At 45.7% G+C, this 25,641-nt stretch overlaps 1 protein-coding gene across 1 annotated transcript in view; it reads left to right on the top strand.

Moving 5' to 3' along the window:
• The window catches only part of LOC119381263 (juvenile hormone acid O-methyltransferase), a 21,351-nt gene extending 14,566 nt beyond the window's left edge, over positions 1 to 6,785 (top strand). The window contains exons 4-5 of the mRNA XM_037649183.2: positions 3,063 to 3,104; positions 6,646 to 6,785. Of these exons, the coding sequence (XP_037505111.2) occupies positions 3,063 to 3,104; positions 6,646 to 6,785 (182 nt within the window). The remainder of the gene's footprint in view (positions 1 to 3,062; positions 3,105 to 6,645) is intronic.
• The last annotated feature ends 18,856 nt before the right edge of the window (positions 6,786 to 25,641 follow it).

The following is a 25,641-nucleotide window of genomic DNA, read 5'->3' on the forward strand; positions in this document are numbered from 1 at the left end:
GCTTACCGCCCACCCATCTTGAACTGGTACGGCTGCTCATACTTGTGAACGTTGTCGAGCAAAAAGTAAATATTACGCATATCTGAGGCGTAACATCATTAGGCAAGTATTAGGTGGTGTGTTCCTTTAATAGAAAATACATAGATACGCAATTTTAAAGACCTTGATGGTATGCGTTTAACGTTGAGACAGTAACGCGTTTATTAAAAGGTTGCCACAGCTGAAGCGATCAGCGGTCCAAGCCGAGCAAGCGCGAGCGCCAACAACAACCGTCTTCGTCTTCTTCTTTCGCAGGCCTTCTTGTCTGCGCCCTACCATGTTACAAATCACTCCCCCGCGGAAAAGGAGCCATCCTGGCGACCTAAGGAACAGGTACAACTGGTGGGTCATAATGCGGCTTCAGTCGATCGACGTGAACAGTCTCGCGGCCGCGACGACGGCGGTCCGTAGATGATTGAACAGGCTCAATCATATAGTTAACTGGGGATGCTTGACGTAGGACGCGGTAGGGGCCTTCGTACTTAGGCAGTAGCTTTGTGGAAAGGCCAGGAGCGGAGGAGGGAACGCGAAGCCACACCAACGTTCCAGGCGAATACGACTGAGGAGGCAGGTTTTCGTCGTGACGGTCCTTCTGGCCCTACTCGCCCTACAATGTTACAACCCTAGTTTCTTAAGGTGCGCTGAAAATGCGACTGCGCTGAAACTTGTCTTCATCCGTGCCCTCTGCACAAGCTCATGTTGTGTTTCGGTTTCGGTTCAGTATTGCATTGTACGAATGACAGGGGGCGCCGCTCTGGCATTCCTGTTTTACCCAGGCGACGTGTAAGTAAGAGAGTTTGTGGAGAGTACTCGTTGAGTGCGGACGTTTCTTCTCCTTCGGCGCATCGCGCCAAACAGCGTGTTCGGGCTGGCCGGCGTCCCCACCGGTCGCGTTGGTCACCGCCGGTCTTCGCCTGCCGCTGCGCCGGGACTACCAGCCCGCAACACAGCACTCATGTTTCCCGACGTATTGCCAGATGGCGTCCATATCTCACGCAGTGCCTCTTCTATCGTCTTTACACGACATTTGCAGCGAAGCACGCAGATACGCGGCCAATTTTTTCTTCTCATATTATTTTACTGATCCCGCCCGAAAGCTTTCCGCATCCAACGTGGTTTTGCACTGCATCCGGCATCACAGGCATTGCAAGCTATCTACACTACTCGGGGTTTGGCAGTGCCTCCTTGATGGGCCAACCTCTGACAAAGTGACGATGTCTTGTGACATCATCAATATATGCATGATGACGTCATCGTACAATAGGCGTGATTTTTAGGAGATTTTAAAGGGGTCATGAACCACTTTTCCAAGTAATGATCTAATGACCTGCGTATCGGAGTTCACTGCCTCCCGAATCGACAGCCGCAAAAATTTCTCGAATCCGTCAAGAATGAGCGGAGTTACGGTGGTTTGGCGCACGCTCTCAGCGCTTTCACTCTTTTCTCGTACCGACGAGCGCACTGGAAGCTACATAGGGAGGGATGGCATGGGGGAAAGAAGTTACGTCAGCGCGCATCATGAAACGCCTTCGCTCTCCCGCTGTGATTCGCGTGCGCGAGTGCGGCTACCGTGTACTGGGGAGTGCGGCGCCGGCAAGTGGCGGCACCCCGTGGCAAGAAGCGCATTTATGTCGGCTATCGGCCAATGAGGATGCTATGTCTTTTGCGACGTGAACAGGCAGATCGCGACGTCAACGGGCAGACGCCCCGCCCACCGACGAGAGTGAGAACCGGCCTCTGTTTGAAAAGAGGGCGCCTGAGAAAACTGCAACTTCGCGTTCCGCTTGTAGCCTTTACGCGGCGCGCACGACTGCAATATTTGGCTGAGCAGAATTCATAGCCGTGTCAGCTTTCCGCAGGATATGTTTTTTCAACAAGCCCAAGGGGTGTTCATGACCCCTTTAAAACGGCTATTGTTAAGCGCAGAGACGCTCCTTTCCGGTTGAGGTGTCCACCAAGAAGAAGCCTGGCCAGCGAATGAGAAGGCGATGCGAATGGGGCCCAATTACGCTATCGAGCTGTACTCTTAAAGGCGAAGCTCGGGTCCTCCGTGTTTTAAACGTGAAAGTGTTAGACAGCGCCACTGATGGTTACGGCTGGGAATGTGGAACATCCTTCTTTTGCCCGATGAGCGCCACTTGATATGTGAACTTTAGGAGCAGGCAGCTGGCCAATATATCATCGTGCAAGTTTGCCGGTGTCGAGGCCCTCTCCATGCAGTAAACCAAAAGGGAAATCGAGGGGCCTGATTTTTACTAGCGCACGCAGATGACGAAGCGACGGAACTCGATGAATCATTGCGTTCAAAAACAACTTGCCGCAGGTGGGGCATACGGCGAACTAACGAAATGCAACGATAAATTTATTTGCCCTCGTGTAATTTAGAAACGAAAAAGTGAAAATAAATGAAAGTTGAGAGGAACTTCTGAATTATTGTGACCTAAAAGGTTTTGACTTATTCAACTGCTCATACCACGACATCCATGAATTATTTGCAATATAATACTTGATCTTTAAATCAATAGTACATTCAGTTACATATTTTTTCTCTCAGTCCCAAATCAAAAGTCTTAGATATATATTTGCTTTTTTCACTTGCATGTAGATACTTCTAGGGTTGTAATCTATATAATGTATAATGTTGTAATCTATATAATGTCTTTTTATGCAGTGTATATGTCTTATATTTTTGTTTCTGGATGACAATCGCATTATCATGTTTATCTTTTCTACACAGTGTAATAATTTCGTTTTTCAATCTGTGGTTCGTATATGTATTAAAATCACAACTGCAATGTGTACGCCCTGTTGTGGGGCACTGCCCGTGAGGTGCCATATCGCCATGTTTACCACGGTGCTGCTACCGCTCCGACTTTTTACTTTATATTTATTTTCTGCTTTCTTTTTGTATGGGGCTGTGAACTAGTCAAGCTGTTTAACACAGCTTTTTTTTCACAGTCCTTTCTTTCTGTACGACAGAATGGAAAATAAACTTTGACTTTGACTTTGAAACTTTCCTGCAGGTTCACTGGGGAAGTGCATTTCTCGCATGATAATTCTGACAGGTATGCAAATTTAAACAAGACAGACATCTCTTTCAAACGCAGCGTGAGTCGTCGGTGAATACCTGCGAAACCGTTTCTTTCATAACCATCGAAAACACCGCATATTGATGTCGATAGTGAACAGGAATATGCTGCAAAAAATTTCACCATCTCCCACTAAAGGGAACCATGTGGGGATGCGAAGGTGCGCATGGATTAATGTTCCGTTCATGACGGGCACCTTGACCGATGTTAACGCGTCCTTGCATGTGGAACACACCATGAATTCACTGTAGTTGCTGTTGCTGTTACTCGTCCCGAACTCTTGTTGGAGCACGCCACGCGGGTTCATCGCGCGTCTGCACAATCTCGTTCCCCGACGACATCACGTGATTGCTGAGAGATTGTAAGGGGGAGAGGCCACAGCGTCTTACCTAGCCCCTTACACAGGCCCCAACGCGCTAGCGCGTGCCAGCGCGTTCTGACTATACAACGCGTTGGTTCCCCGCGCGTCTGCAGAATCTCGTTTGAAAACGCCATCACATGATTGCTGAGACAGTGTAAGGAGGAGGGGCCACAGCGTCTTACCCAGCCCCTTACGCAGGCCAGAACGCGCTAGCGCGTGCCAGCACACGTGGATTTGTCTGCGTTACGCCAAGCTTCAGAATCAGAATCATTTTATTTTTCACGTCAAACAAAGGAGAGAATACATGATTAGTATATACAGAAGGAGGTCCCAGAGGTATACAAACTGCCATGGACAGCATACGGCAGCCCGGGCCCCTAAAGTTCTCTGCACGTATCATCATCAAGGTGGTCGAAGAACAAGACGAAGAAGACTTCTCCCTGGCGCGAGCGCGCGCTCAATATGTTACAGATGGCTATGGTAGGTTTTAGAAAGCGGACGGTCGCCAATGGAACTATGGACAAAGCCCAGTGCAAAAGCTGCTTCGCATCTAAAATTTTTCGTGGGAGTGAATTCATCATCTCATTCAATGAGATGATGTGGCATTATACACCTTCCCTGTATTTGTACCGCGTTGTGTGCGCATGCGTCCAAGGTTGCCCGCGCCTATGTCATGGGTGGCTTATCCCGGCGTCGTTACTCTCTCGACGCACGAGCCAAGCCAAGTCATCGAAAACGTCACTACGCATATGCGCGGCCGCGCCGAGTAGCAGCGCGCGCCATTTCTGAGACTAGGTGTAGGTAGCAAAACTATGTCGCTCCAAAATCTTAGCGACCTGGAAACTGCGTGCATGGTTGCATGAGCACGCTGAAAAGTTGCTCAAGACGCGCTAACAAGCATGGGATCATTACGTCACGCGAAGGCAGCGCTACTTTAATGCATACTACTAACGCAGGCCTATATGCACATTATAATGGAGCAATACCTTTCAATATAAAAAAAACGAACAATATTTCAATACTAACAAAAAAATCGTCGACCGCGTACAGCAATCAACGGTCATGTGGCCGTCTTCATCGGACCATTCATGTTTTTGCCCCGAGAGGCGCCACAGGTCATTTTTCGCGACTTTCAATTAAGAAATAAAAATATAAATCCACCTCTCACGAAAAAAACAGGGTTGGTTTGAGTCAATCCGACGGACAATCTTTACATCAGTGGAGTGAACTCATTTCATATTCTGCGCAGTTGTCGGTCCCTGTAGGTCAGTTAAAGCCGCGCTTAATTTTTTATGCTACATGACAATATGTATGTGACGGATATGATTTCCTGTTTTGCATTTTCTTTTCAACCTGTAAAGTAATGCAAGAGGCAGGCTCGTAGCCAGGGGGAGCCACCCCCCCCCCCTTGCAATTTTTATGATACATGGTGTTTTACCAAAAATAAATAATGAAAATAGGCGTTTTGCACAAATAGTTTTCAGCAAGTGCCCCCCCCCCCCCGAAAAAATTCCTGGCTACGTACCTGGCAAGAGGTAAAACACTCGTTGAACGAGACTCGGCGAGCCCCAACTAATGTCTTGACTAGGCCATCTTCTAGGAGTTCCGAGTTGCGCCGTCGTAGAAATCGTGGCGCATGTGATGCCTTGGACCTCGAGCTTTCCACAGTGCACAGGAATTCATCAATACCGAGTCCGAGTAAATGCGCCGTGTTTGCCGACTCAATACCGACGCTTCAATGCATGCAGTTATTTCTTCGACCACGAACATCACGAACAGCCTGACCTACAAAATCGTCAAAATTCCCCACCACGCCAAACAACAAAGAATGCCGCGAGGCTGACTTAGAGGTGTTACCTGGTCACTGCAGCATCAGTGGCATTGGTATTGCATGCAGAGTTCCTCGGGCATCACGTCAAGAAGTGCAAAGGCTGTCATTTCTCAAGGCAGTTTGGCCACCTGGCGCGGAGTCTTTTATTGGCGGAGTAGAACGCGATTTCACAAGACACCCTCTTCCCCATTTCGCTCAACAATCTTGCAAGCCACTGTATACACCGTAACACGCCGATCAACAGTTTGCATTTAACGGGCGAAGACCGCGAGTTGGCGAAGCGCTTTTCGTGCAACCCCCTCAGTTTCGCTTGTACGGTTTGTGAACGCCCTTGGTTGCGGCATTTACGATCCACTCTCTACAGCTGCACGTCAATAACGTCAGCTACAGCGAGATATGGTTGATGGTCGTCAACGTAAGTTGTCGGTATCGGGAAGATGTGGCACTATAGGCGTTAACGGTGGTGCATCTACGTCAAAGGCTGCCATACCGACTCAACAGCAATGTACACTCTGTACAAATTGCGTTTATTAACGTCAAACAAAAGTGCAACTATACATATGCGAATGAACGAAATAAATGGAATTTAAAGGTTCGTTTTTTTTTATAGACAAAACCTTAAGGAGAACCAGCAGGCAATCCAGCCAAGGAAAGTATAAATGACGTTATCTGTAGTAATTATGTTATAAATATGCAGAAATTAAAGTGAGCAAAACGACAACTTACCGCCGGCAGAGACCGAACCTGCGACCTTCGAATAACGCTTCCGATGCTCTACCACTGCGCTACGGCGCCGTTCATCCTCCCGTCCATTTTATTCGGTATACACGTGCATTTAAACCTGGGAGTGGTAGCGCCGTTCGCAGCCATGACGGCGAGTGTGGAACACTCCATTTTTGCCTCTTGGCGTCGCGTACCACGTGACCTTTACTAGTTGGCAGCTGACCGCTAATCCTTCACATACTACCTGAAATCATCAAGTGTGCCAGATTGAGACCCTCCCTATGAATGAAAGAAAGAAGGGCTCGTTTTTCTTTGTTAGACGCAACCTTAATGAGAACCAACAGACAATCGAGCCAAGGAAAGTATAGAGGGATGTTATTTGTAGTAATTACGTTATAACTGTTAAGAAATACTTTCCTTGGCTTGAATCTCTGTTGGTGCTCATTAAGCTTGTGTCTGTACGTATACGAATACACATTTCACCTTCGTGTACGAACGACTCCTGTGCAAGAGGGAGCAACCACAATTTCTTTCAGTCAAAAATAACATTTTAAAAGAAAGGACTTGGCCTAATAACGTTAAGTGTGTATGTCACTTTGCAGGATCGTTCGCGAAAATCAGTCCAATCTATGATCTGCTGACGGAAGAAGAGAAACCCCTGTCGTTCAAGTTCACCGAGAAATTCCTGCTACAGGGACGCTGTTCCGGCTTCTCAACCACAGGGTCCACGCAGCAGCACTGATTAGCTTTTCACGGGTACGAGACGTAATTGCTTGTCTGTGATGACGCATCGAGAATCGGTATGAAGACCTATTCATCGTTTGTTAGATGTATGTAAGAAGAGCTTCGCGCCTCTACAGGGCGCCATCACAGGCGTGTGCGATCAAACTACCCCCATAGGAGGGGCCTTCCCAACCTCGTTAGTCAAGTACGAAAGAAAACAAGCTTCGTAACGGATGCAAAACTTAATCAATTCGTCAATAAATCAATCAACCGAAACTTTATTTCCAACAATTTGTTACCGTTTGCTAGCGGTCCTGCAGGCGAAAAGCACTCGCAAACGGCTTGAAAGTGTCTGAAGGCCCTTTATGATAGCACAGCAGTCAGCATGTAGGAAAATAAAGCGTTATTGTATATAACATTTAGAGCATATTACAATTATCTCGTGTTTGACAGTAGTGCTAATTGCACAGAGTCATAAAATGAAAATGAAGCGATGTCTTGATTCTCACAGGGGCCTGCCTTCGGTGTCCAGCTTTCTGGGGCTGAAGACGGGAAGTAGACAGTTCTTGGAATGGAACATCACTGGCGCTCTTCCGCCATAATACGTATGTTCAAAATTAAGCTTTGTGGTTTTGCTTAAAATTCAGCCCTGTAAGGAACGTGAAAACTCCCTTTGCAGATAAGCTTTTTTTATCCAGGGGGACACAAAGTGAGACAATAGTCATCGCGGTCAGCCAACCAGTCAATTAAGATTGAATAATGAACTTTTTTTAATGAGTGAAGCAAGCAGGCATGTTTGTATTGAAAAGTTCCACTTGGACAAATCCTTCTAGCGTGTCTGTGCCCCGAGAATCCCCGCTGGAACTACCTCAACCCTAAGTCACCCGATGAAAAACCAGCTTCCCCGAGCGAAAGCCTAGCTACTGCGAACGCTCTTAATAATTATTTTCAATCTGTCTTCACACACGATAGTAGCAGTATATCCCATATGGATGCATGTGCTAAGAGACATACAGGACCTCTTACAATCACTGAGTCAGGTATCTTCTGCTTAATTTAGATGCCAAGAAAGGCTCTGGGCCTGATAATATTCCTAACGCATTTCTGAAGAAATACGCAGAATGGGTCGCAAAGTATTTCTGTTTAATCTTTGAGAAATCGCTATCTACTGGTAGGCTTCCAACAGAATGGAAGACCGCTCGAATCACTCTTGTACACAAATCAGGAAAAAAGTATATACGATGCAGCTAATTTCAGGCCTATCTCAATAACATGCGCAGCATCTAAATTACCTGAACACGTTATTCTCAAACACATAACATCATTCCTTGACGCTGAATCTATCCTAACACCCTTCCAACATGGCTTTCGCCGTGGATTGTCTGCGGTGACACAACTTTTGGAACTTGTTCACGACCTGTCCCTGGGCATCGATTCCAGAAAACAAATTGACCTTTTACTACTAGATTTTTCAAAGGCCTTCGACCGAGTGACTCATCAGAAACTAATTTATAAGCTTAAGTTAACTCTAGGTAACAGCCCCATAATTAATTGGATAACTGATTACTTAAGAGATCGTTTACGGTTTGTTGAAATTGACGGCTAGTCATCTGATGCCGCCCAAGTGATATCCGGTGTTCCACAGGGTTGTGTTTTGGCTCCGGTTCTTTTTTTAAGCTTCCCCAACGACCTACCTGCTAATATACATGTCAACATCAGACTGTTCGCAGATGACTGCATCATCTATAATGTAATCAACGCGCATGAAGATCATCTAGCCCTTGACTGCGCTTTACAAACAGTAACGAAATAGTGCTCTGACGCGCAAATGACATTAAATGCAAAAAAATCAACCCTATTCATAATATTGAGAAAAAAATAAATCGTTATTCCCGTATTAAATTAATAACACGGAATTAAGCACCGTTACTGAACATAAATACCTGGGATTAACAATAACTGAGGACCTTGGAGTAGTCATATAAGCCACATAACCGCGACCGCGCTCAAACAACTCTTTTTTTCATCCGACGCCGCCTTCGATTAGCCCCCATAGATACCAAACTGTTAACTTATAATGCTTTTGTCAGGCCAATACTAGAGTACGCAAACACCGTATGGTTTCCTGTTACTAAACAAGACATCGCTAAACTACGTACAAAGAAAGGCAAAAAGTTAATTTTTAACAAGTGTGGGCCACATGAATCACCTACGGTGTTAATGGAAACTGCTGGTATAGATACTCTTCAGCGCCGAGCCAGAATAGCTAGACTGAAATTTATGCACTTACTTATACATAACAAAATAAATATTGATGCCACTTCATCACAAGCTTACAAACACGCCCTACCAGACATAACCATACACAAATGCTCACTCAATATCCCTTCCATACAGGCCCGTTTCAAAAATTCATTTTTTCCATTCACCATAAGAGAATGAAATAACCTTCCCCTACATATCATAGAAAGCACATCACTAAGACAGTTCTTAACTTCACTTAAAAGCGAACCTTGAACCCTGTTAGATAGTTCTGTTTTTTTTTTTTTTCCTCCTATTGATGTATGAAACTGCATGCTGTCACCCGTTTGTTCTTAATGCATTTTCTGCTCTTATTTTTTCTTTTCCCATACCTGAAGCCCCTAAGTATGCATTTGTCGCCTCGCGCTAAAGCACCACTGTGTTAAAATACTTACACCATGGTCTCACAATGTTTTCCTTTTCTTTTTTGTTTTTCTTTCTTTTTTTTTCGTTTTTTTCTTCCCTTGACTACGGTTTTATTATGCGAGACTGTTTTCTTTATATTCACATTCCACTGATCGCTCTTGTGTTGCACTTTCTTTGTAATTATTTGTTGTTTCCATTGTACCACAATTTGTGTTATTTTGTTATTGTATATGCCCTCCTTCTATGATCCCCTTGGGATTGGCAGAATTTACAAATAAATTTACGAATAAACTTTAATTGAGGCTTGCATGGTTACGCGTGCAAGACGGGGAGGATCGGCGCAAAGCTCCTCCCCGATGTGCCGCGGCAGTTGCGTGCGGCGTTTAATCGCCAAGCAATGGCTGCTTGTACTGATACTATTTTTTAATAGGTTCTTACACTATTTTTTCAGAGTGAGTTTACCCTTCCATAGAAGTCTCCTGGGTACGGAGACGACTCGGAGCAAGTGTGAAGCTCCGCAAATGCTGATAAGATATTTTATTTTGATATTAAAGTCTATTTCCTCATGGCGCACCTAGCGAAATCGACACTAGCTTGGCGTCAGGCTACAGTATACTAATTCCGGTGACTTCACGCAGCAGTCCGGCCAGTTGTGATAACGTTAGGTACCAAAACTTCCAAAATGGCTGCTTGTGCGTCACCAATGAATCCATGGTGCGGAGCGGCCGTGGACACGTCACGATACCTTGCGCAAGCACGTGACGACATGCTCATGTCATGCTGTGAGGTAGGATACAGTAGGAACCAAAACTACATTTAAATAAAAAATCACCGACGATTACGATACTGCCTAATGCGAATTCTGAGCGCAGCTTCGTGTTGGGGCAAGGTCAACTGTGTTTGATGTTTTGACTTTTCGCAAGGTATCGACTACGCCATAAATCATAATTTTTGTGAAGTAGGACAGCTAGCACCCACTACGTCATTGTTCGTCTTTGTACGGATAAGCGAGGTGCGCGCTACACATCTGTAAGGTATTATGTGCGTTGAAAGAACGTGAGCTTCGGCATGTTGGTAATCCACCATAACACCTATAGCACACAGAATGTGCGCTTTGTTGAAGCTGCATGTGGCTGATGATGATGAAGAATTATGGTTGAGCACTTTGCAGTGGATGGTAAGCATTAGGCCACACACTGGAGCCCACTGGGGAAGACTTTAGGTTTGTCCTGCAGGACGCGCTTAGCGCGTATCGGCCGTCTTCCACGTAGGGACCGACAAGGAAATCGTTGCGTAATTAGCATTGTGTGATGACTGATTGTTATTTTACTCTTCTGCCACGCTATATTACATAAGTTAACGCGATTCTTTGCCGGACATGACGCCTGTATAGGGTATTTTTGCAAAGGCGTTTCAAGCAACATACAGCGTTGCTCTGTGGTAGCATACTCGTGCCACGCAGAGGGCCCGGGTTCAAACCCGATTATATCCTGGGTATTTCTTTCTCACTTTATGTTTTATGCCTGTCGGTTACGCCATTGACGGCGACGCCGCTCGACCTAGGAACGTGTGCCTAAGAGCTGCGCTCTAACGCGTACTGTAATTGCTTTTTCAGGGTGCACTCACGCTTACCAGTACATTTTCTGGGCTCTTGATGGCTTGGCCTTACATTTCACGCAAAAAAAAAACAAGTGAAAATTTTCGTGTCAGTACCCCTTTAAGGTTGTTCCACATACGTTATGTATACATATGTATTACACTTATTTTATCCCTTTCAGACGCCACCTATGATTAACTGTCTGTATATGCGTCAAATTTACACAGCATTATTTCAAGGCATTCGATATTCTATTGGAACAAAAATAATGACAAAATGTGTAGGTTTAAGTGTTTATAGTTATTAGTATTAAATGAATTGATGTTATTTATTTATTTATTTATTTATTTATTTATTTATTTATTTATTTATTTATTTATTTATTTATTTATTTATTAAGCACTTTCTGCTTTGTTTTAGCATTAATAGAATATAAATCTCAAGCCAGAAATATAGCGTGACTTCGTTTTCGGTCATGTTCATTTCGAGCAAAGAACAATTTTGCTTTTGGCGTGGTCGCGGAAAGTGCCACGTCCAACGACTCGTCGAACATGGTAGTACCTTCAGCAAAAACCTTATCATCGCAAGAGCTACCACAGAGCTGCAAAGTGGGTAAACCTTCTTGAAATGTCGAGCCGTGCTCTGAAACGAAAGGTCTGCGCGGATATTCGTTACATAAAATCCCTATCAAGACACATTCCTTTTCCGTCAAGGCTCCCAGAGGTCATGTGACGCGAGATGGACATGCACAGCCTGCTTCCAACGTTTGAGCTTTCGTCTTGTTCCGCTATGTATGGTGCGAGAGCTGCATGATACTTCCTCCCAGCGTTGTAATGTGCAGGAATAGCATGGGTCCGTCAAACAAGGCGTGGGGCAAAGTATATTCACTTGAAGAAATATATGGCTTGAAATAAAGACAATTACGAATTCCGTGCCGAGTGATGTCCCCTTATGTACAACCATGCGCATCCAATGAATGAGCGTCGAGAAGCTTATTCGTGCCTTTATTACCAAACTGGAACGAACGCCGAAAATAATCGAAATCGCTTCGCCCACCTTCGCTTCGACAGTAGTGCAATGACCACTTTCCACCTGCACAACATTGTTAGGAAGGTATACACGATTTTAATATTGGAAAACACTGCTCAAACCTGCAAGAAGCCCTCAAAGAGGAGGTTTAAAGGACCCCTGACAGCGACATTTTTATTTGCGACTTTTTTACTGTAACTTGCAGCTTCGTGTCTGGTAATCCCGAAGTTGAATCGTAAATGCTCACACCTATCGTGTAATTAATGCTAGCGTCATTAGCTGTGACCAATTTAGGGTCTCTTCGAAACGCCCACCTAGAATCATAAGAAACTAGCGCCCCACTGCGGGGGAGCGCCTATGATCACGTGAACTCAAGCTGTGATGGCGTTGAAAGCGCATTTTTCAAATCGGGGCCCCACGCGCATTAGAGATTGAAACGATATGTGGGTGCTTCGGTATGAGTTAAGCCCCTCAGGAAAAACTAGCAGTTGTTCCGTGTACGAATACAACCGATGAGCGAAGCTCCTTATAAATGGGACGCAAACGACTATGCGCCTGATGTCGCTGCTGGCTTTCATGAAGGCGGTAGGGTGGGGAGTGGGTGGGGAGAGCGTCTGCTGCGCTCGGTGGCGGGAACGAATGAGCTAGTGAGTGTGCGGCGCGCGCAGCGCAGGGAGAGGGGTGCGAGCGGTGATGCGGCGGGGACCTTACCTGGTGGCAACGGAACGCCACGCGCGGTGTGTGGCGCGCGCAGCGTTTTATCGTCTTTTTGCAGCGGCGCCGGGTGGGGACCAACGTTTCTAGAACCAGGTCAGTTTCGCAGCTCCCCATAGACGCTTGCTCTCCGAAGTGGACGCGGTGGCCGACGCGAGAACTAGTGGCGCTGCAGTTCCATCTTGCTTCACGCCGCGCGTGTCGTCGGCTGCAGCGCGAATCATCCGCGTTGTCGTCGCAGCTCTCGCCAGTCATGAGAGCCCACTTTCGCAGTAAACTCAACTGCTTCAGACACAGAAATTTGTGAAACGTTTGCTGCATAATAACCACAAAAATTCAGGAGCCTTTCCCAATCGGGAAACTTATTTTTACTTATTTATTTATTTATAAGTATCGGCCGTCCCGGGAACGTTGTTTTCGGGCGGTATCGGCTTGGCGTCTTTCATGTTCTTTCCAGCGTTCGTCTGCCTGTAAAACGGTCCAACTAAAGGACCACCACGCTATCACGGAAACGTTGTTTAGGAATTCAGTTTTCTCGAAGTCGCAATTTTCTTGGAATGAGTAGTTATTAGCCATCTCTCTCGTGAGAGAGATCTCTCGAGAGAGTTACTAGAAAGCGCAGTTATCAGCCATCTCTCTCGCATACATTCGATGGCTTATGCCGCGCACCCGCTACTTTCCGGTCACGAAGAACGTGCGGTTAACAGAGAGCGCAGAGCTTTCAAGAAGAGAAAACAAGCAAGTCAGATGCCGATTATTGACGCGTAACTGTATTACAACCAAATGGTAATTTTTTTTTCAGAGTATGTTTGGGAAGAAAAAATGAAAACGATGAAAGTGAAATAGAAGAGCTTGCCCTGCTTGGTTGGCATTCTTTATTGCGCATTGCACGATTATCGAAGAAATGCTTATGACTTAGAGCAGTTTTGCCTTCTTTCTTGCTGACTGCACTTGTTCGGATATCAGCATTTCACTATTCTTCTTTCTTGAATAGAAATGTAGCCTCATGATGACATAAAACTTGATAACTTCAGCTGTGACGTCCTGAAAGTGAACCGAGCAGCCGACCACAGGCAAGGAAGCTTCCTCTAATTGCTCCAGTATTGCCCAAAACAAGTCGCCAAACACAGGGTGGCTGTCAAGTGTTTGGTGAATGATGTGTTCGACTTTCTTGATGAAAGTGTAGAGAAGGAGCGATGGCTGATGAAGGCAGCCTGACTTGAATTCCCTCATCTCTGTTAGGAGAGCTTGAGAGAAGTCGGTTCCCTTCTTTTCGAGTGTTTCAGCATCGGCCGTGAGAATCTCGAGGCATTGCTTGCAGGCTACAGTCTTTGTAACCTTTTTGTGCGTATATCCAGCAAGATAATAAACCACCATTTCTTGGGTACCTGGCTTCTCGCAGTCACGCTCACCTAGTTCGTCACTGTTACTCTTGGAAATAGCGATGCCTAAGAGCTTCTTGTGGAGCTTTGCCTCAACGGCACGTTTAATTTCGGCAGCTGCCCTTGCTTTTTGCCCAAGGCTTTCGTGCAGAGACACGAGCACAGTGTCAGCTTGACCAGAACAGTTTCCTTTGACAGCATTCTTCACTGGAGTGAACAGAGAGAGAAGCCTGTATATCTGGCTGAACTGAACTATTGTTGGATAATCATCATCGCCATGGAACGAGCGAACAACGCCAAAGAATCTCTGAAAAAAAAAAGAAAAGGCAGAAGATCAAATCAGCTATGAGCACTTCTATTCTCCAGCTCTTAGCCTAGACGCCGTTATGTACCCTACAGTAAATATTCCGATTAAAAAAGTTATGCTGAAATCAATTGGTTCTTGATACGCCCATTTCTAAAAATAATAAATAGGTCCATAGTTAGGACTTGCGCACACACCTTCTATTTTATTCAAGACATTAGCGAGAAGAGCCGCAAGATTAAATAAAAATTATGCAAAAGTTATTCAGTTAGATGGTAATATAATATTAAGGATTCATGCTGATATTTATGCACATCTCAGTTACTTTATGTGAAGGTCATCACAACAATGTCCAATACCTCGAGTGGATCCTGGTTTAGCTTTGCCCTCAAGATGTAGGGAATGCCGGCTTTGTGAAGTTCATCGATAATATCCAGAACCGACATGAGCGTAACACGGAGAGATTCAGTAGTTTGCCGTGATGCAAAGAGGAGCATGTTTCGTTCACGGTGGTTTTTCTCCGTTGAGTTCAGCAGTTCCAGGAATCCTTGGATTATCTGCATAAAAAAATTAAGATCGCACAGCTGAGCTACTACAAAAAGAAAAAAGAAAGAAATAAAGGCACTTAATCCTGTTTGAAAAGTTGGGGAGAGCCCACCTGTATTTTCGGAGACCCCTTCCGTATGCCTTGAGCAGGATACTTGGCGTTGAGGGCATCAAAGACGTCGTTGAATATCCTTGTGAACGCCTCAGTTCCCGCAGTCTTCTAGTCCTTCCACTCCTTCTTCCCTGTACACATTTAGACCAATCGCAGTACTGCGGCTGAAGAGCTGCGTTGAAAAATAAGTGCGATGGTAAAGTCAGTCAGCTGAGCGCTATCAGCTGGAAAAGCATAATAGAAATATTTGTACATGTTGCCGCTCACGCTTCTTTGTCTATTTTCATGTAACCGGACCTGTTACACGTGTAACCACTGTCTTGCGAGTGCCGCGCTTGAATGTCGAACATTCCGGATTATTTCAGATTTTTCTGATAAGCTTGACCGTACAACGCGAACACTACACTATATTCTGGAACTAGCGCGCCAACCAACGATAAGGCTAGAATTTTCGATGCCGCATCTGTAAATGCGGCATCGCATTCATAAATGCGATAATCTGGTCAGCCTTACCACTGACCAGGTTACCGCGGGCAGATGACTGCGGTAGCTGTTATCAGTGCACAACTTGTACTTTGACTTTCAAGGCGAACGCCTTAGATGCCTCACGAAACCCGAAAATTGACCGTCAGCGAGAGGATCAATACTTCCCCTGAGAAGAAAAAGAAGATGGTGTTCGCCTTCGAGTCGTCGTACGCGAATGCATAAGGGACTCGAAGTTTTTTCCGTTCCCGAACCCATTTCACTCAATAGAAAGTTTCGTATTAATAGCCCGACTGCCGTTGTCTTCACCGTCACGATCACGTGAGAATATTTATACATGCACAGTGGATCTCACCTGTGCTGCAAGTTGCACAGACATCTTGAGGGTGATTCCACGAGAGATCGAACATGCCTGTCCGGTCGCAATTTTTGTTTTGCCTGGGTTTTTTATATGTTATGTGGGCACATTCAAAGTGCACGGAACTGAAAATTTTATTTCCAAGAAACGCTCCCAGCGCACCCAAAAAATATTTGAAGGTGGCGGCGCATGCCTCCTGTTTTTGCTCACTGCATTGTTTTCGGATTTCACGGCCGAATTTAGCGCGAACTATAAGTGATGTGTCGAAAATTTCTTTTGCTGGTTTTAATACGCATTACTGTGAATTACATCCATGCTTTTTTTATGCCGTCCTCAAAAAGAAGAAAATGTGAAAAAATGGCAAACACGGCCGAAATCAAAAAAGGGTCCTAAGTTTGAGGCGCCTTGGCGCCTTTACTACTTCAAACAGAAATTTGAAAACAGTGCCAAATATAGAAAAGAGCCTTTGCAACATTTATGCGGAAGATCATTTTCCTACGGTCAGCGCAAAAAAAGAAAAAAATTGTTAAATAAGCGAGTTTTTTTCAAAAAAGTATATTTTCAAAAAATAAAATAAAAAAAACTCCGGTCTCAATTTTGACGGCAATTTTTTATCGAAGAGCGCTTATGTCAATGAACACACGGTTTTAATATCATATGTCCTCATTTGCTTTGTTTACGAGATATAACTGGCCAAAGTGACTCTTGCTGTGAGTGCTCACTTCAGTGCGACTGATGGTTGTTAATAGCTTGCATTGTGCGTAAATCGCAGTTTTATTTATTCTGCTGCAGCAAAACCTTGCTCTGGTGGCTTTTCGTCAAGAAAAATGTGTTCTCAGATTTTATTTGTGTCTAGCGTGTGCAAAAGTGGGCTGCTGCCGCCCTCTAAATGGCTCACGTGTAAACAGTTTTCAGCCTACAACCTCGCCTACAATCATCAGAGGAAAGATGGGCGCGCCTGTTCAAGATATCAGCCGCTTCTTCTTCCTGAAGGAATGCCTGGTCTACCTCATCGCGGTTAGATGTAGACAGGTTTTCCTTCAGGCGCCTAAAGCAATGCAAGCAGACCTCGCAGGTGTCGCGAAGATCCTCAGCCTATGACAGTAGCTTCTGGAGGTAGGCAACAACAAAAAGAGCAAAGAAAAAAAATTTGCGCAACGAAAACGTTTTCCTCAGCAATCTTCTTTTTGTGAACGCGTAAATAATCGGCACAGAACAATCGGACGTAGCCATGGGCCGCGCGCATCGCGTGTAGCGAATAGCTAGACCTAGAGCAAGCCGAAACGTTTATACTGAACGGCGCCGCACATATTATCTCACATCTGCGCAGCTGTCATGAATGCCTTTCCAGAACTGCTTACGGTTTAACATTTTATGACTAAGGGTGTCTAAGCGCTTTGGGCTGTAATATTTAATTTGTAGGCCGCACTCATTGTCAAAACTAAGGGTAATGTCCGTCTGGTGCCACCAATGACCTTTGCTGTCCTCGACGTGGGAAAGCACTTAAGTAAAGTAGCAACAAAACATCATCAATTGGGAAGCTTCGGCCACTCATGGCTTAATCATGCCGCACCGCACGTTTTCTGGCTGCTGAAACGCTGAGGTAAAGGTCGAGATGATACAGGAAGACGTTATCTGCGACGCCGAAAACATGTGATAGCGGGAAATGAAATAAACGGCTCGGAAATCATTGAGCTAACTTTTTTACAAATGTTGTTTAGGCACAATCAATGTGCGTCGAATGGGGAAGATGGTTAGAGCGTACAATGCATGTAATGGAAGGGAAGCAAGCAGGCAGTGAGAAAACAACAGCATAACAGCGCGCCTGCTGATTGTGGCATTTAGTTACAGATTAAGTTGGCCTTCGCTGCATACAGAGACTTTATTCTGTGTGCAAGGAGAGTTTTGACAAAGTGACCTAAACCATGTGTTCGCGGTGTCTCGCGTGCTTCTGATTAACGAATACTGGCGGGTAAGTTGAGGTTGTAAGCTGCAAACTGCGTACGCGTTCGGCCTTTAGAGAGCGGCAGAAGCCCATCCCCACACACGCTAGACATAATTAAAGTTTGAGAATGCATTTTTCTTGACCACAAGACACCAGAGCAAGGTTTTACTGCAGGAAAATAATTAAAACTAGATTTAAGTGCAATGCAAGCTGATGGCAACTATCGATCGCACTGAAGTGAGCACACACAGCAAGGATAATTATGGCCCGTTAAATCTCGTGAACAAAGCAAATGAGGACATACATATTAACATGGTGTTTTCACTGACATAAGCGCTCTTCGACAAAAAAAATGTCAAAATTCAGGCCTGAGTTGTTTTATTTTTCGAAAATGTACTTTTTTGAAAAAACCTCGCTTCTTTAACTATTTTCTTCTTATTTCGCGCTGCCTGTAGGAAAACGATCTTCCGCATAAATGTTGCAAAGGCTCCTTGAAATACTTGGAAAAAAGCATGGATGTAATTCACTGTAATCCGTATTAAAACCAACAAGAAAATTTTCGACACATCGTTTATAGTTCGCGCTAAATTCGGCCGTGAAATCCCAGAACATTGCAGTGAACAAAAACAGGAGGTCTACGCCGCCACCTTCAAATACTTTTTTGGCACGCTGGGAGCATTTCTTGGAAATAAAATTTTGGGTTCCGTGCACTTTGAATGCGCCCACATAACATGTAAAAAAAAAAACCCAGGCAAAACAAAAATATCGACCGGACAGGCATGTTCCATCTCTCGTGGAATCACCCTTTAGAGGGCGGCAGCAGCCCACTTTCGCACACGGTAGAACCAAATAAAATCTGAGAACACATTTTTCTTGACGAAAAGCCACCAGAGCAAGGTTTTGCTGCAGCAGAATAATTAAAACTGCGATTTACGCGCAATGCAAGCTATTAACAACCATCAGTCGCCCTGAAGTGAGCACTCACAGCAAGGGTCACTTTGGCCAGTTATATCTCGTAAACAAAGCAAATGAGGACATATGATATTAAAACCGTATGTTCATTGACATAAGCGCTCTTCGATAAAAAATTGCCGTCAAAATTGAGACCGGAGTTTTTTTTTATTTTATTTTTTGAAAATGTACTTTTTTGGAAAAACTCGCTTCTTTAACTATTTTTTTCTTTTTTTGACTTGCCCGTAGGAAAATTATCTTCTGTATAAATGTTGCAAAGGCTCTTTTCTATAGTTGACACTGTTTTCAAGTTTCTGTTTGAAATATTAAAGGCGCCAAGGCGCCTCAAACTTAGGACCCTTTTTTGATTTCGGCCGTGTTTGCCATTTTTTCACATTTTCTTCTTAATGAGGAAGGCATAAAAAAAGCATGGATGTAATTCACAGTAGTGCGTATTAAAACCAGCAAAAGAAATTTTCGACACATCATTTATAGTTCGCGCTAAATTCGGCCGTGAAATCCGAAAACAATGCAGTGAGCAAAAACAGGAGGCATGCGCCGCCACCTTCAAATATTTTTTGGGTGCGCTGGGAGCGTTTCTTGGAAATAAAATTTTCAGTTCCGTGCACTTTGAATGTGCCCACATAACATATAAAAAACCCAGGCAAAACAAAAATTGCGACCGGACAGGCATGTTCGATCTCTCGTGGAATCACCCTTGAGCAGATTTGATGGCTGAACGTGTGCTGCAGTTAGCTTGGGAACGACCTTCAAGTGGTTCTTTTTTTCAGTCTCATAAAGAATTTGGTAGTGTTTGAAGTTAATACGATTGTCTCCAGCCTGAAAATAAAGTTATAACGCAGATCAGTGTCACAAAGTCATTTTATGGCATTTTACGAGGACATTGTTGACAGACTCTTACCTGGCCATACTTGTGCTTGAGCAGATGGTTTCGGACACACTTTAAGGCATGTGGAACATCACAAAGAAAATGCAGAAAGTTCCCTTCAGCCAGACAAGGATGTGGGATCTTGTTACAAGGTGATTCCATGCTTCCACATACGCCCAGCTGCTGCCACATTGATCTGTTGTTCCCTGCTCCGTCGCTTACAACAGCAATAACTGTCGCGCCGTGCTTGTGAAGTTGTATCACTGCCTCCAAAACAAGTTGAGCCAAAATTTTGCCGGGTGCAGCGCCTTTAGTTGCAAAAGTAGCAATTGGCTAAACCCATCCCTCAAACATCGGCACAAACATAAGGACAAGGGCATGGTCCGCGAGCTGATTTGTCCCTTCCTTTGATAGCCCACCATAGTCAACAAAGCCATCAATTTTATAGCTTGATTTGTTGAAGTCGTAGGCCTGTCGCAACTTAATCTCATCGAGAATTAGTGAGCCAAATCTCTGATTTTCAGTCTTGTTGTCAAACTGCTTGGCGATAGCCTCCAAGCAAATAGAATTAAAGCCGTATTTGCATGGTATACCTTTAAGTATTTGAGTCAGGCGGCTCATCGAGGGAAGGGGTAACATCTTCATGTCACGTATCAGTTTATATGCTCGTGGGCTTGCAATTCGCAGCATTAGGCAATTAAGAATCCAGTCAGCCTTATAGCGCACGCCACAGGCTGCTTTAACTTTCAGCTGCTTGAGCGATGTCATGAATGACAGCCTTTGCAAAGGAGGAAGCTCAGCAAGGGCATCTTCGATTCCCTCATTCGAAACTTTGGAAAGCTTTCGCTTAAGAGCCACGACCTCCTCACTTTTCTTCCTTTTTGCGGCAGTCGCACGGGCCACCCTTTTTGAAAGGTTGCGAACCTTTTGTATTCTGGTTTTCACTACCTTTGCAGGCTTTCTGGCTCGCATTTGTCTTCGCAGGCACAAACAGCGAAAGCAAGTGGGCCGCTTTGTAAACACTGTGCAGTGTTTATGGTGAACAGTAGCGGTTGTGGGCACACTCTCGGCTGGTTGTATGCCTCCACAGATGTTCAGGCTGTCTGTCTCCTTTAACACACTTTCCAAATCGGCGACAGTGGTCAGAGTGCGCAGCAGCTGCTTGTGCACTTTGTTGTAGCCGTTGATAGTGCAACTGCCATCTCGTTCAACAATAACAGTTTTTTGTACCAGCAGTTCCCCTGCCACAAGATTTCTGCAGTAGAAAACACCGCACGTCATCCCTGACACGGCGTCATCGATTAATTCTTGGCGCCAATGCGCGGAAGGCAATAAGATGTTCATCGCGTCGTTGAGCGCGAACGGTGTGGCTGATATGACGTCTGAGATGCACGGAGATGCGTCGTCGCAAGAATCACTCGACCGACTCGATGACGGCACTCTTTCATCTTCTGGCATCAGAGAAGTCATCTTTGCCCGTTTTTTTGGCGGCATCACTGTCCGTTTTTTTGGTGGCTTCCTTGCCCTCACTTTTGGCTTCGAGATGCGCTCTGGCAGACCGGGGAAAAGGCGAGGCAATGTCCCGGGCGCTAGCGCCCATTTTCCGCTAGGCAGAAGAACTTCATTTCCATTTATAATGTGCTTATAATATTTGACAATATCGTCAACCTCAAAATGTCGCTCACATATCTTGGACTTGTGAGTGAGCCGCCTATCCTTGCGGCGCAGCATGTGTTCCCACTTTTTAAACTCATCGGGGTCCCGCGGCGGTTCAAAGAAATGGTGATCGGTGTCATTTCTGTAGCCGCTTTTGCAGCCCGGCGCAAAACAAGTTGGCATTGTTCATTGGCGTTCCTGGTCACATGTTACAACTCTTTCGTGAGAGACGACAATTCGCAAACAATGGCGCGAAGTAAGCGAGCGCCGAAAACGCGCTACGCGTCGCGTCTAAGCGGCAACGCGCGCGAGCGCCGAAAACGCGCTATACGTCGCGTCTGAAACGCGCGCGTCGCGACTCGCGGCGCGGCATGTGAAGCAAGATGGCACAGCAGCGCCATTAGTTCACGCGTCAGCCGCATGTGCCGGCCCGCGCGCGGAGCTGCGAAACTGACCTGGTTCTAGAAACGTTGGTGGGGACAGCGTCTGCTGCTACCTTCGACAAAGCGCCCGTAGGGCGCTAGAATGATGGTTGTCATTTCACAATCCACGATAAAGGTGTTGAAAGTGAAGACGACCATTATAACCAGTTGTGCACAGAGCTTATTTCTTTTAACCTCGAATTTTTGGTGCACTAGAACCAGGCCGCTCAAAGCCTAAACATTTCCTCTTAAATCACCGGCCACTGCAACCTAAAGCGATGGTTAAGAGAAGGGAGCTTCGACGGCGACGGCGGGGTGCGGGCCTAAGGAGCTTCGCTGCTAAAACGAAAGCATTCCTGGTGTAAGCTGCCAAAACCACCTTGAGAGCAGCCCGACAACAGAGCGAGAGGGGCGAGAAACAATAGCCCTCGTCGGGCGCCAGTCGTCGTATTGCGTGCGCCCCGTGAACCTTCTACGACGTCGAAAATACTCGCTTTCTTGTGGAACGTCACACAAGGCCTTCGTCTACTTCGTACTAGTGGCGATGTCGCGAGGTGCTGCCAACTCAAATGAGCACTCACGCTTACTTTAAAACCAAATTAAACTATCTTAAAGCAACGTTCGCCACTAATAATCAGCCAGAAGTGTCCACATATACAGGACCATCGAAACATCTTGAGGTTTCAATTTTGGTGTCGGGGGCCCTTTAAAGATGATATTGGAGAGTGGCACGACGTTAGGAAACGAGAGAAACGAAGGGATGAGCTGGGCAGCTATGGTCATTCTGCAGAGGTCCACAAAGACGTCCGAAATTTGCTTCAGTGGTGGAAGTCTAAGAATGACTGCCGACGCATTCACAATTCGCAAGGCAGATGTTGTGCGTGCCTGCGGCTAGCGCAAGCAGTGCAAGAAACTTTAGCGCGGCAGGATGTCGGATGCAACAGCACATGGCGTGCTTAAAGCTGTAATCTCTTGATAATTAGGTTTCTTGCACAACAGTCTTTGAAGAAATCAACCATAAACTATGCCACAAAAAGAAAACTTAAGAATGACTATATACACTAGCAGTGGTGTGATATATGAAAATAATGCTATGACAGTGTTTTTTTTTTCTTCCTTTAGGCTGTTTATACGTCTTTCGAAAAGTACAAGCGGTGCACGCGGTTAGTTATAATATTTATCTAGGTTAGTGTATTTACAACAAAGGTAATCAATTTGGATTTTCCCCTCTATTTCTCTTGCTGTGGCAAGGTGCTACGTATACAGAAGGGTGCACGATCGGCTTTGTTGGTAGAGCATGCATTCAATTTTTACAGAGAGCGCAGTAAAACCAAAGTGAAGAGAGCGTTCTGTTCTCTGTCTCCTCTGCTTTTATTGCCCTCCCTATTCTAACTGAACTCACGTTGCAAATCACTTTCCTTGCTACTACGCGTATATGTGCTACAAAATGCTCTTGACGATTCCCATCTGTATTTGCAGAAAAAATAGATACCGCATACCGCTGCCGAACAAACGTTCATCGTACCCAGCATGTCCGCTCAACTGTTTCCACCGTGAAACCCTTTTGTACAAGGAATTACCGTATGTTAAAGTTTAATTGTTAGCCAATAATGCACCAATAAAACGTAGATATTTGCTGCTTAAATCGCCTTGCTGTCGATTCCATGATCCGGTAACACCGCCTAAATTATTTGATTCGGGCCCCTGTCTGGCCCGATCTGCGGTCGGGCCGGGCCGGCAGGTAGGTGAAATTTTTTTTCTCGGGTACGGGCCGGGCCCACGTCTCGCTTTGAGTCACCGGGCCGGGTTCGGGGGGGTAAACGTGAACGAGTGCCGGGACCGGGCCGGGTCTAGGCCAAGAATCACGGCCCGTGCAGTGCTCTAGTCTGTATGTTAGACTTCGCTGTATGCATCCGGTGTTGTGCGTAGTACGGATTTGACGTGCAGGCACAGCTGCGCTAGACTACTACCACACGGCACTCGTTCCGTTCACTACCCCCGTGAAGCAATCACATGAACGCACGCGCGCTAGCGGTTGCATCCCTCCCCCCTCCCTTCCACTCTCACTCTTTCTCTCTCTCTATCTTTCTGCAGAATCTTGTATAAAATGGAGCGTGCTACGTTATTGGGTCACCCGCATTGGCGTGACCCTTCCCTGACAGTTGTCCAGCGAGAGAGAGAGGGAGAGAGATCTCGTCGTTCCCTATAGGTTGAGAACACAGGTGAGATTTTGAAGCTTGGTGGGTGGGTGTAGTGGGTTTGTGCGGCTATGAAGGGGGAGGTGGACGTGGCGAACTCAAGATTGCGGCCATCTGGTACGGTTCCATGTAAGGTTGAATGAGTGCGAACAACAGGGGCAGAAATTAGGCAGACTACTATACACACCTTAACAAAACGTTATGAATAACTCTTTTGTGTATATGTGCGTGCGTGACTGTGCGGGTTATTTGTGTGTATTTGTAATCGCTGTATATACCGCAGTCAACACCCGACACCTGAAGTGGCAAGCCAGGCCATGAACCAAGTCAACACCTCCGGGGTAATCATTAAAAATTATCTATCGCAACAGAGAAAACCGGTGTCAAATATTTGTCAGGATGCGCTGCACAAATGTAATAATTGCGAGCTGGGTGGTGCAGCTGTGAGCTTCACCCAATTACGTTTATCAGCCTTCAAGCTGGGTGCAGTCCGCTTGCGTGACGGCACGCATTAGTAGTGCTACGGTACACGCTTCTTTTCAACAGGTCGTGTTGCCAGCACAGCAAAGTTATCAATAGGACGTGGGTGTCTATGACATGCGTACATAGCCGAATGCGCGAATTAACGTCTACAATTCCGGCTGTGCAGTTACTGTGAACTAAAACTGAACTCAAGCTATGGACCAGATTATTTTTACTCTCGCACCCACGGAGCAAGCATACATAATCTTGAGCCCAGTTGTCATCTGTCGGCAAGGCCAGCGTACGGAATAGTTACGTCACAGCTGATGGAAAGCGAACACTGGCGGCCATCATGTGATAAGAACAGGCTGAATGCTAGCGTAGTCGTCCGTTCCACGTAATCAGCAGCCCCCCAGCAAAGATGGCTGCCCCCTGCAAGCGATGAAAATTCTGGTCGATACCCAAGCCCGATCTATTCACCAAGGCATCAACAGCCCTTACTCGCGCATGGACCCTTCTTTCTTGAATGCGTGAGTGTAACATTTACCACAGCGATCACATTATGACGCCAGTTAAATGTAAGAGCACACGTGTGCTCAGATTTAGGTGCACCAAATCCGAGTTGGTCAAAACTAATACGGCACCACGCACTACAGCTTGATTCATAACCACATAGCGGTTTTAGCACATATAATCACAGACATTCGGGTAGCATTTACAGCGTATGAAAGAAAGCTAAGCTTTAGTTCAGCATTTATCCCGCCCATCTCATCTCAGCCCCGTACATACGAACAAGTGCACAACCGAGAGTACGCAACGCACCCTATGCGCATGCTTATATCTGCACGCGCATTTGGTGCGCAGCGCACCCCTGCGCACGCTGATCTGCAATCTAATGAAACACCACGATCAAGAGCATATTCATGCAGCACGAAACCGTTCGTTGACTTCCCGAATATCGCAGGAAATTTCTCCCTGATTACAAGGTTACAAGAAAAGGTGGAAACTCGGTAATATTAAGCGAATCATTCCACCGCACAGCACTCCTGTTCAGTCGATTGATCGACGGTCGAATAGACCAGCGATCGTGGATGCCCAGCTTGAACGTCACGGTGAAATCAAGGCCGACGCATCGCCTCAATCGCCAGCAAAATGCCACA

The sequence above is a fragment of the Rhipicephalus sanguineus genome, chromosome 2, assembly GCF_013339695.2.
Source record: "Rhipicephalus sanguineus isolate Rsan-2018 chromosome 2, BIME_Rsan_1.4, whole genome shotgun sequence".
NCBI lineage: Eukaryota > Metazoa > Arthropoda > Arachnida > Ixodida > Ixodidae > Rhipicephalus > Rhipicephalus sanguineus.